This window comes from Rhamphochromis longiceps, linkage group LG15 (assembly GCF_057381845.1).
Source record: "Rhamphochromis longiceps isolate RC_006_pf linkage group LG15, R_longiceps_female_GT1.1, whole genome shotgun sequence".
NCBI lineage: Eukaryota > Metazoa > Chordata > Actinopteri > Cichliformes > Cichlidae > Rhamphochromis > Rhamphochromis longiceps.
Genome location: NC_140571.1, coordinates 33034796 through 33047221, shown reverse-complemented (window position 1 = coordinate 33047221; position 12426 = coordinate 33034796). Strand labels below are relative to the sequence as shown.

Sequence of the window (12426 nt, the reverse complement as noted above, 5' to 3'; positions counted from 1 at the left end):
ACACAGGCGCCACCGGGCCCTCTGACCACCACCAGTAGGCAAACATGGGGTTAGTATCTTGCCCAAGGATATTTGACATGCAGCCCGGAGGCAGCCTGGGATCGAACCACCGACCTTCTGATTAGTGGCTGACCTGCTCTGCCACCTGAGCTACAGCCACCCATGGTTTCTGTATTTCTGCTTATTTTTTTGTTTTTCTTTAAAATTTTAGAAATGAAATTTCTTCTTACCATGTCTACACAGGTGACCCCTACAAAAAGAAAAGAAAAGTAAAAACTGTCCACACACCCGACGTGTTAGCTTTGTTCTCATTTTAAATTCTGAAGTAGTATTTCAGCATCCCCTCTTGACTATCAAAATTCTTCCCTATAATTTTTCTACTTAATAAAACCCTTCTACTCCATTCCACTACTCCAGTTAAAATTTTCACACCAGTCATTATGAAGCTGTAAACCTTTTTAAATTCACGTTCTGCTATCAGATATCAAGATGATAATTGCTAAACAAAGAAAACTCAGTTTCCTTTATTTTCTGCCCCAGGTCCAGGTCTCCATGAAATTTAACGGACAGTCCTCAGTGGAGGTTCATCCTCACAGCAATTTGGAAGAACTGAAGACAATGACATCCATCAGTTTATTCATGAGGGTGGACCCTGACAAGGATCCCATAGAGGACCGAATCATCCTATACTTGGGAGACAGAAATGTGAGGAATCCAGGCAGAATAAATTTTGTTCCTTTCTCTTTCTGGGTCATCAGTTGTGATAAAATAAATGCCAACTTTCAAAGATGAAAAGGAGCTTGTGTGCATGAATAGCATGTTGTGATCATGAGAACAGAAATGACTTTGAATGGCTTTGAAAGCACCCATTTGCCCCCTTCAAAAGATGTCCAAGAGACGCCTGAGACAATGGTGCATCTGTGTGCCTTCAAAGTTCATTTACATAAATACTGTTTTCCCCTGCCTGCCAGGGTATAGAAACAGTACAGCATACCCAATGTGGGGCCTCTTTGTTCTCTTTAACAGCGCTTCACCTTGGTGATTTTACCATCACTGTAATCTATGCAGTGATGTTTTTCACTGTGGAATAATAGGCCCAGCAGTAGTTGGTCACAAATGATGCATAGTTAAGCTTTTGAAACCACTCTACACTGAAATAAAGTAACACCACACAGTTGGAAACTCGTACCACCATTATAACATGCTGAAGTGTTTTAAAATGACACAGTGAAAGCCTTGGTAGTAAAATGAACACTCTGTTTTCTGCTGCTCCTGCTTTCAGGGTGTAAAAGACTACATGGGCTTGGCCACCAAGAATGACATCCTGGTGTTTGTCTATAAACTTGGAGGTGAAGACATTGAGATCCCATTGAGTTCAAAGCCTGTCAGCCAATGGCCGGCAGTCTTCAACTACGTCAAAATAGAGAGGTAAATGAGCTTTAACCTCTTAACATCCATATGATCAGTGGCAGCATATCTATAGTTAAGGTTGGGGTAGGCTGGGTTTTGGGTTATCATTTGCCCCCCCTTTTTTTTTTTAGAATTTTTATGTCTTTGAAACACTCAAATTTATGTGGCTAAAAGAAAAAAGCAACCCTAATCTTTAACCAAAAGTGATTGCCATTTTAATTGTGCTAGGCATTATTTGAAAATCATACATACAGATTTTTTGTAACACACAAAAGTGACTGAAAACTCTAAAGCCTAAATCGTCATCAGAGGTGACCCTAACCCCAGTACTAGCCCTGATTATAATCCTAGGCAACTGAAGTATGTAATAAAATATAGGGTTAGGATCCAGTTTGGGCTAGATTCAACACCTGAAAGGCCTAACTAAAATTTATATACATATATCACATGAAGTTTCTGAACAGTAGCAGCACTATGGGGCCATTTATATCCAAATATTTAAAGTCCAGGAAAAATGTCCCATATGCTAGAGCACCTTCTGGCTTCACACTCACTCAAGAAGGTGAGCATGATAGAGTCATAGAATGATACATATTGTTGGGCTATATTTAAAATCTTTGCTATATAAGTTACTAATACGCTGATCTTGACAAGGAACTGAAAATTTGTTCTTGGTCTCAGTGGTTTCCTTTCTCCTCAAAACACAAGGGAAATCCTGCTAACACACATGACAGTTAGTGTGGTTAACTTTTCTTGTGCATTAGCAAATTTTGAGAAAGCTAAGCAAGTAGCATTCATGAAGTTCAAGCTAGGAGGAGGTCACAGTGGTAACTTGCAGATCTTTGCTTGCAGACTGGGCAGGCATGGAAAAGTCTTCCTAACAGTCCCAAGTCAGAGCTCCACTGATGAACAGAAGTTCATCCAGAAAGGTGAAGCTCCAGGCACTGAATCCCTGTTTGACATTGACCCCCAAGATCTAGTGTTTTTTGTTGGGGGTGTCCCTCCAGATGTCAAGGTAATGTAAATTACAACATTTCTTCAATATAAAGAAATCTTTCTTTCTTTTAGAAATCTGACATGTGACTGTTTCTTTGTTACAAACCAGCTTCCACCTCCTTTGATCCTTGCACCTTTCGTGGGATGTATTGAATTGTCATCGATGAACAACGATGTCATCAGTCTTTACAATTTCAAACAGACTCACAAAATAAATGTAACCACATCTCCACCGTGTCCCAGGTAAACTTTTGCATGGCTAAATGTATGTGTCAAAGGGTCTCAATGGCAAAAAAATACAAATTCAACAAGCATTGACCACCCACTGTATAATTTAAACACAACTTACCTGAACATTGCTACAGAAATCTGACATTTTTTTTGACATCTCAAACATTAAGTTCATATTTAGCCTGTCTGATTTTCAAGGGATGTATCTTAACTTAATTTGTCACATAGATGGTTTGAAATTGTCAAAGGTACCAAATCATGTTTCCAACTCTGCTCTCAGGTACAAGTTGGCATTTTCACAGAGTCGCATTGCAAGCTACCTATTTGATGGAAAAGGCTACGCACTCATCAGTAATATTGAGAGGAGGGGGACGTTTAATGCTGTCACAAGATTTGATATTTCAGTACGAACTATTGCAAGTGATGGTGTACTTTTCCTCATGGTCAATGAGGTAAGTCATCTGGAAAACTTACAAGAGTCTCACATCTCGAAAGCTTTTAGTTTTTCTTACCCATGTGCTACCAGTCTGTAAAGCAGGTCAACTGCCAGCATTTCTATTCTCATAAAAAAACCCTGTAATAATGATCATCAGTAACTGGTTTATGACAACTGTATAAGGCCAATATAAATATGTTTCATTTCTGTTTTTTCAGGATAAATTCTTTCTTTTGGAATTAAAGAATGGCATCCTGCGTCTAATGTATGACTTTGGCTTCAGCAATGGGCCAAAGCTTTTAGAGAACAACTTAGCAAAGCTGCAAATAAATGATGCAAAATACCACGAGGTAGCTTTTTGTGTCTTTATTAAAACTCTTAAATAATCCCAAGTTAAAAATGCGAATGTCTTACAATAACTGTCTGTGGTGGGACATTTCCTCAGGTGTCAGTGATCTACCATCAGTCAAAAAAGGTTATACTGTTGGTGGATAAGAGTCATGTTAAGTCCATGGAGAACCCAAAAACCACCCTGCCCTTCGCAGATATTTACATAGGTGGAGCTCCCTCCAGCATCCTGAAATCCAGGTGAGCTAAACATACATGCAAACAAACAATAATAGTATTTATCATTTAAGTCCCAAGATATAGCCATCCAGCTAACTATAAATTACTCCAAATGGAAATAGCTCTATTCTTTATAATCTATATTCTTATTGTTAACAACTTTTTGTAGAATATGTAAAGTTAATACATCATTTAAAATTTGAGTTATTTCATCACATGGCCAGAAAGTTGCTTTCCGTCTCCAACAATAACTGCATAATATGTCATTTTAAATAAGTGGTTAGTTTTTCTCAGTTGCTTCTGGAGACTGCACCTTCCTCTCTAACAGCAGAACTTTTGGAGTACGGTAGATAGTTTTCTTTTTTAACTTCCTGACTTTGTTTCTTGCAGCTTTAAATTTGAAATATATGTGTTCCCACAGGCCAGAGCTGTCCTCTGTGGTTGGCCTGAAGGGCTGTGTGAAAGGATTCCAGTTCCAGAGAAAAGACTTCAACCTGCTGGAAGAACCTGGCACCATTGGTATTAGCAGCGGCTGCCCAGAGGAGTCCTTTGTAAGTTGTGCATCTACCACGTCACATCTTAAGTGATAATGCAATGTGTCCCTCTGAAACCAATACCAAATATAGTAAACATCTGCACAGACAAGAGACAGTGTAGTCCAGCAGCTTTAGCCCATATTGCCACTGCTAGGTCACTGAAATGTGTTTTCGTCTTGACAGATGTCGCGCAAAGCTTATTTCTCTGGAAAGAGTTACCTCGGTTCCACAGCAAAGATTTCACCGTTTGACAACTTTGAGGGCGGACTCAACTTCAGAACACTGCAGCCCAGCGGACTCTTGTTCTACCACAATGAAGGGGTAAACACACCTACATGTACATACATGTTTACTGCGTGTTAGGACATGCATTTTCAAATGCAAAACGAATGCTTTTGCAATGTTAAAGCAACGTTGTCTTGCTTAAAAATTTTTTATTTTGCTTCAGTCTGACGAGTTCAGTATCTCCCTGGAGAATGGCGCAGTGGTCCTAAACAACAGAGGCGTAAAGGTCAAATCACACAAGAAACAATACAATGATGGAAGGTCGCACTTCTTACTGGCTTCAGTGAACAATCAGAAGTAAGTATTTAACTTCACTGTTGGCAGCTGCTTCTGGTGCACATCTGTGTTAGTCTTTGAGGCTCCACATCCTGTTTCCTCTCGATTATATACATTTAAATAAAGTCTCAAAAGAAGAATGAATGCACTGGTTGAACCTTCATATAGGAACTTAACCACGTTAATGGTGGGTTTTGTTTGTTTGTTTTTCTACTCAGTAATATTACACAATTACATTTAGATCATAGTTTTTGTCATACAAAAATTATTTTTATCTCAATATTTTAAATTGCTAGGTTCTGAAAGACGTCAGAATGCTTTGGTATCAGATCCATTATGTATGCTTTACAGCATCACTGAGAAATATCTTAGTCACAGCTTGTTGCAGTTTAATCCAAACCACATTTTTTTCCAAACAAATAGCAAATGTGAATGCAAAAACACAACTAACCAGTAAAAGAATGACACCACAGCCACTACATCCACCAGCTAATATGTGCTTTACAATAAGTATTCTAAACATGATCAATGGACATCATCTGGATTACTGTAAAGTTGCAAATGCATTTGTCATTTAGTAAACATTATTAATTATCACATTATATCAATTTACTTGTTTATTGATAGTAGTTAGTCAAAAATGTTAAATATGAGGATATTAGAGCTAAAAAGACCGAAAGCACACATATGTAACATTTCAGCAGACATTATATATCTTCAACAATTACAGCATGTGGTACACTGCATGTGGCATAGACAATATCTTGCAGGAAAATAACAACTTTGGGCAATGCAACAACAAATAAGAACAGCAGCACGAGAATAAGACAACACGTTAGTGCAGTGCATGATGCCTGCATCTCTGATAAGATCTGGTGATCCTTTTATAAACATGGGTCACATACGCCCCTGCACCCAAAGGGGCGCATCAACAACTAAAGAAAATCTTCTGAGGGGCTTCAACTCCTTACTTCAGGTACTCATTGCTGGTGGATGACGAAGACAAGCAGTTCAAGAAGCGGCCGACATCAGCCGCGGGATCGTCATACGATTCTGAGGAGAAGACTTTCTACTATGGAGGATCTCCAAGCAGCACTTCCAAGAATTTCACGGGCTGCATCAGCTATGCCTACATCAACAGGTAAGTCACCCCCTCTCTCCAGTAAAAGAGGGGGTATTATGTTATTTCAAGTTAAACTGTGAGGAGATGGAGATTGCTGCTAAAAAGATGAAAAATTTAGCAAATATAAAAATGCCAAGAAAAATGCATGTTACAATATTTAGCAGCATTAAAAAACATGTTTACAGTTTGGTTAAACCGTATAGCGGGCCCTGTAGGTAATTCTACCATAGTGAAAGCAGTAGTGTTGCAGAGTGTTCATTTAGCTCACTCGGTTGAGTAAGTGACAAATATATTGTGAGGTTAATGCAGACACCTGGTTTGAATCTGCCCTGAGACCAGTCATTGTGTGTCTTCCACTGTCCTAGTGAAGTAAATGTTAAAAAGTCATTTCATAGCTAGATAGATAAATCAGTGTTTCCCAACCTTTTGGAGCCACAACACGTATTTCACATTAGAAAAATCACACGACACACCACCAAACAAAAATGTCACAAAAAGCATAATGATAGTTTTTCCCCACGCACCAGGCATAGCAGAATCGGCTCAGTTTGTCACCAGTATACCTTTTTTTGATTTTCGAACGCTGTGTACCACATAAAATCGTTTCGAGGTCAGTAAACACAACCAGAATTCATACAAAAGGCACACGGGATTATAAAGGGCACTGTCGATTTTCAGAAAACTCAAAGGATTGATTTTAAGTGCACTGTATTTTCCAAAAACACACGGTAATGACAACGGCCTGCTAGCATGCTCTACCAAAAATAGTGCTTTGTTGTGGATCTGACGAACGAAAGCTAAACCAGTTCCACACCACTGAAGTTGCAGCATTTTTACAAACCACTTCTGGTTCATCCGTTTCATTCAACGATCTGCTTTCGCCCTTCTCATTCTCCGTCGCCGCCGCCATTCTTTTTCCGCCATGTGCGTATGAAAACAAAGGCACTGCGCATGCGCGTTTTACCCAAATTCTATCGCAATATTTCACTTTCTTATCGTTGCCCAACATTATACCGGTATAACCGTGAACGGTATGATATGGCCCAGCAAAACATCAATCATATGACCCCATATGTGCAAGCACTTTAGCGACAGTGGGAAGGAAAAAATCTCTTTTAACAGGGAGAAACCTCCAACAGAAACAGGCTCAGGGAGGGGCGGCCATCTGCCGCAGCCAGTTGAGGTGAGAGAAGGAAGACAGGATAAAGACATGAGTGAAAACTGATGTTTCATTTGTTACGTGGCACTAATTGGAAGGTATGTGTATTGGAGAATTGATAGCATTAGCTGGCAACTTAGTAATTCCTCCTGTCATCCATATAAATTATATTCACTTCTGGCTATTCCAAATAATAACAAAAAACCCCAAAAACAACTCACAATATTTTGGGAGCCAAAACACTTGCTGAAACCAAAGGTGACATTATGGTTAGTGCTTTCATCTTTTATATACAGTCTATTCAATGAATAATGTGTTGAGAGTGTTTGACACTTCTGCCGTGTCACTGTAGACTAGACCGGGACATTGAGCCTGAAGACTTTAAGAGATACCCAGAGAAGGTCCAGATTTCCCTGGAGGGCTGTCCTGCACAGCGACCCCCGGCTGCACTGCTGTTAAGGCACAGGGCTAACACTTCTGGAACCAAACAGTCACAAAAGGTGAAGTGAAAATAGCACATACAGCAGACCTTAGTTAAATATGAATGTGTTCTACAAACATTTTTGGGCTGACTGATAACCTGATATTTAATAAATGTTCTCATAGGTCACCAGAGATAAATCTAGCCTCCCCCCAGTGCTGACTGAGCTAGGAAGTGATGACCAGGAATCAGCAGAGCCAAACATCAAGTCCTGCTTTCTTTCCTCAAGTCCCAAATCGATTCACCACGCCTTCCGGTTCAGCAGCATTGCCAACAGCAGGCAGCACTACACAGACTTCCCAGACTCCCTTTCTCAGAGGTAGATCAAGACAAGAACTTTAACCTCAGTGTCATGTCTGCTTAAAGCTGCACATATTCTTGTGTCTCCATGTGTGATTAAATTCATCTTTGTTCTTCCAGGTCCCACTTCTCCTTGTCAATGAAGACCCACTCATCTTTTGGCCTCATCTTTTATGTATCTGATGCCCAAGAGGACAATTTCATGGCACTCTTTCTGGCCCATGGGAAACTTGTGTACACTTTTAGTGTAGGAGACCAAACAGTTAAAATCAAAAGTGAAGACAAATACAATGATGGTGCCTGGCACAGTGTAAGTTCATGAATTTGTTCCATAACTGAATTTTATATTTATGCCAGCATGAGTGTTTGTTTATGTAAGAGACAACCTTTTCTCATCCCAAAGGTTATTTTTATCCGTGATGGAAATGTGGGGCGGTTAATAGTTGATGGGCTCACAATGCTGGAAGACAGCGTTCAGGGAAACAACGTCTCCTGGCACATCAGCAGCCCCCTCTATGTCGGAGGAGTTCCTGCAGGGAGAGCCCAGAAGAATATTCAGGTACAAGTCAAAATCTGCCATGTGAAAAACATTAAACAGCAGAAAAAAATGGGACAACTGGAATCTTATAGAGGACTTTATTTATAGCCCTATGTTTGTCCGGAAAATGTGTGGACATCCAGCCCTGTCTGTTCCCACAGACAAGAGGAAACCACTATTGTGACCCTAAGAAAGAAGGTTTCCTCTCAGTTTTGAGTATTGGAGCTGATATAGCGGAGCCCTTCTCCTTCCTATTAATCCCACTGTTCAAAAATTGGCTGCTTTTCAGATGTGGGCGGAGCACAAGGCACTCAGAGATCGCTCCTGATGAATAAGAATGACTTTAGCTAACAGTTTAAAATAATAATTGCTGCATTCTTCTGATGTACTAGCTCCATTTCACTGTAAGCTGATAAAATGTAAAAGTGTGAGATGATAATTCTCTATGGGGTGTGACCCTAAAAGCAATGTCTTGTACATTACATGCACTGGGGGCCGGGATAGCTCGGTAGGTAGAGTGGTGGCCCCATGATCAGAAGGTTGGGGGTTCGATTCCCCTGAACAGCTACCCTGAGGTACCCCTGAGCAAGGCATCGTCCCTACACACTGCTCCCCGGGCGCCCAATGACTGCCCACTGCTTCTCTGAGTGAATGGGTTAAATGCAGAGAGGAGTTTCCCCACGGAGATCAATAAAATACACTTTCTTCTTTCTTGCATAAAGTCACCAAATGACTCAGTCTTACTATGAAAACATTGCTTAATGCGGCCTTAAAGACAGCTTATATGACAACTACTATGGTCAAATGTGGGGATTACTGTTGAATGCTGAAATTACATAAGATAAGCTTATAAGGGAAGAGTCATAAAGTTATCAAACAGACCACTAAGATTTCACAGCTACATTCACTTAAACTTTGCTTAGCATTAGCCGTCATTAGCCATACAGAGCCACTAGTCATACCAGACCAAATAGGGCTATAGCTGCAGGGTCCTCAAATATTCTGTAGTGATCAGGAGTTTGTTGTGTTGCTTGTAAGTAGAGCTCTACTCTACCATTATAGGTTGTCTACTGAAAGGTCAGTGGCTCGGTCCCCAGCTCCTCCACCCTACATGTTGAAGTATTCCTGAGCAAGACAGAAGAAACTGAACCCAATGCATTCATTGGGGTGTGAAAGTGTGCATGAATGTTAGACAGAGCACTTAGAGTAAAAGTACTGTGTTTATGTGTATGTGACTGAGGCTTGTAGTAGAAAGCACTTTCAGTACTTAGTACATTAGAGTAAAAATCAGTATATGAGAACTACTGTGGATAAGTGAATGTGTTATTTAGTAGTTCTTTAAAATATTCTGTGATGCCTTTTTAGGTTTGTTTCTGTGTGGATTATCGTAATTAATCATTCTTTTTGTTATCTTTCATCTTCAGAGAAACTCTGCATACAGCTTTACTGGCTGTATAAAGAACCTTCAGCTTGATAGAAAGCAGCTCTCCTCTGTGGCAGACACATTTGGGGTCACTCCATGCTTTGATGGAGTCTCTGAGGGAGGAACATACTTCTCAGAAGAAGGAGGATACATTGTCCTGGGTGTGTTTCTAGCAATTTAATATCTGTGTTATTTTTCTGTAACCTAGAAATATGTTGTATGCAGAGTTTTGTGCAATCTTTCTCACAGTGAGTAACACCACATATATTTTTCCACTATCTGCAACTGTTTGCAAACTGAGCATCTGTTAACTTACACAGTTCATTAGCCTCACAAGGCCCACAGTCTCTTTCGTGTTCATGAGGAGAGTGTGGCTGGCTGAGGGAACTCGATAGCCTAAGTGCAGCTGTGGTAAAAATGTGTGAGTGTTAAAGAAGCACGAAAGAGGAAAAGGCAAAGCTGAAAGCCCTAAGAAACTCAGGACTCAAATGATTTCACACTCGCACCCACCTCAGAATAACTGATGAACGTAGCTAAAGGGTTATGGGGCCATAATAAATAAGAATAACTCAGACCTCACGTCATCTTCCTCCTAATTCAGACGATTCTTTCAACCTGGGACCGAGGTTTGAGCTGGTGATGGAGGTGCGCCCTCGTGTGGCATCAGGGGTGCTACTACATGTGCACTCAGCAGATGACTATTTCACTGTGTACATTCATCAAGGAGCGGTACGTTTTTACACAAAATACACACATTCATGTTGGTTCAAATGAAGTTTTTTCATTCAAAAGAACTGCCGTCTTCTAGACAGATTATAGCATTAGTGTTTTTGCAGGTGGTGGTTCTTGTAAATGATGGGACTCGTGAGTTCTTCACAAAGGTGTCACCAAAACAGGAAGTGTGTTCGGGGAGTTGGCACAAAATTACCGGTAAGAATTCCTTTGTGATCACACTGTAGGTTTATTATTCAGAATTGATGTGTTCTGTGGCAGCACTGTTAATGTCACACTAACATCACTCTCTGAAAAATAATCTGACATTGTATATTGTATGTGCAATGTTACGTCTTCCACGTCTGAAAAAGGAATAAACACACAAATGCCTTAATCCAGCATTCTATTTAAAGACCACCAGGGGGCGAGGCCTGTGGTTTCAAAAAGACTGACTGAAAATAGCTTTCTGTGTCAAGGAATGAGTTAATGGGCTCAGTCACTCTTTTTGTGTCCATCCATCCATTCGCGTCCGCTTATCCTTTTCAGGGTTGTGGGGGGTGAGAGGCAAAACCGCCTTTTTGTGTCATAATAAAAAAAAAGTTTTTTTATTTTTTTTATTTTTTTACAGTAGCTAGTCAAGTTTAATGTTTAATGAAAGCGTTCTGTAATGTTTGGTTTCAGTGATACGGGATGCCAACGTTGTCCAGCTGGATGTGGATTCTGAGATCAACCATGTGGTGGGACCTCTGAGCCCCAGCTCCACAGATAGCAGAAAGCCTGTATTTATTGGTGGCACTCCAGGTGAGCTGGTGACAATTGCTCCTCCTGATTTTGTCCTGTCGGTATAAAGCTGTTAATAATGCCTTCTACCTCCTCTCAGATGGTTTCCTTCCAGAAAGTGCTGCTACCAGGAAGGCCTTTGTGGGCTGCATGAGAAACCTGACAATCAACAACAGCCAAGTAAACTTCAGCAAAGCGGTCCTGGTCAGTGGAGCTGTCAGTGTTGGAACCTGTCCAGCAACATAAGATTTCTGTGATCTCTAGCTCAGCAAAGCAATGACCAAATGCATGGTAGAAACCCCATATCATCAGTCTTTTTCCTTTCTGACACGTTTGTGTGCTTTTTGTGTAGAAGTTGTCGGTTTTTGTTTTTCACTCCCACCAAGAGTATGACCAAAACGTCCATTCAATCAAAGCAAACACCCGTTATAAATAAACAAATCAGATTGATTCCTCCAGTCCACAGTGTGAAGCACACAGGCACACTAACATTACTGTGTTACTGTATGTTCCTTTACTCCACTTCATAATCTTGATGGCACATGTTTTTTGTATAAGTTCATTTTCAAAGCTTTCCTTTTGTACTGTTTTATTTCTGATAATAAATAACATTTTACCTCCACTGAAACTTTTTTACATGTGTGTTCTCCTATAGTGCACTTGTTCATTTCACCAAAATCAGCTGAGACTGACTTAACAACCTCGTATATGCATGCAATATTGCACAGATATACTCAGTAAATTAAAAATGGTCAGAACACAGGAGTGTTTTCTTTTGGTTTTTCCCACAGTCCAGTGACATGTACATCCAAAGTGTCCACCCAATGACTCAGATGAAAATTAAACAACTGTCACAATCTTGTTAAAGGTAGTTAACTTGTTTGCAGTCAGTTTAATCAGCCACTAGATGGCGACACACACACATACACAACAATCCAAGCGGATCAGCAGTCTAATGGCTGTTTAGTTAGCAGTTGGATGGTGTACCTATCAAAGCGGCCAATAAGTATATGTCCTATGTGGGCGTGGAAATTAGAGCATGCTCGTGATGTAAGATGAAAAGTCATAATAAGTGTTCAGTAACTGTTTTTTGTTTGTTTTTTTCTTTAAAAATGTTTTTATTATGTTTTTACTCAGAAGCACACCATTTTCAGGGGGTAAAATATTTCAC

The 12426-nt window shown here is 40.2% G+C and overlaps 1 protein-coding gene across 2 annotated transcripts in view; it reads left to right on the top strand.

The window, feature by feature from the left end:
- The window catches only part of lama4 (laminin, alpha 4), a 32927-nt gene extending 21044 nt beyond the window's left edge, over positions 1-11883 (top strand). For both annotated transcript variants that reach the window (XM_085381762.1, XM_085381761.1), the window contains exons 21-40: positions 541-705; positions 1283-1428; positions 2263-2425; positions 2516-2649; positions 2918-3089; positions 3292-3423; positions 3519-3661; positions 4062-4191; positions 4360-4497; positions 4625-4758; positions 5714-5878; positions 7372-7519; positions 7626-7819; positions 7921-8110; positions 8204-8359; positions 9763-9922; positions 10363-10490; positions 10598-10691; positions 11157-11276; positions 11356-11883. In XM_085381762.1, coding sequence (XP_085237888.1) covers positions 541-705; positions 1283-1428; positions 2263-2425; positions 2516-2649; positions 2918-3089; positions 3292-3423; positions 3519-3661; positions 4062-4191; positions 4360-4497; positions 4625-4758; positions 5714-5878; positions 7372-7519; positions 7626-7819; positions 7921-8110; positions 8204-8359; positions 9763-9922; positions 10363-10490; positions 10598-10691; positions 11157-11276; positions 11356-11501 — 2958 coding nt within the window. In that variant the 3' untranslated portion in view covers positions 11502-11883. The remainder of the gene's footprint in view (positions 1-540; positions 706-1282; positions 1429-2262; positions 2426-2515; positions 2650-2917; positions 3090-3291; positions 3424-3518; positions 3662-4061; positions 4192-4359; positions 4498-4624; positions 4759-5713; positions 5879-7371; positions 7520-7625; positions 7820-7920; positions 8111-8203; positions 8360-9762; positions 9923-10362; positions 10491-10597; positions 10692-11156; positions 11277-11355) is intronic.
- Positions 11884-12426: the final 543 nt, after the last annotated feature.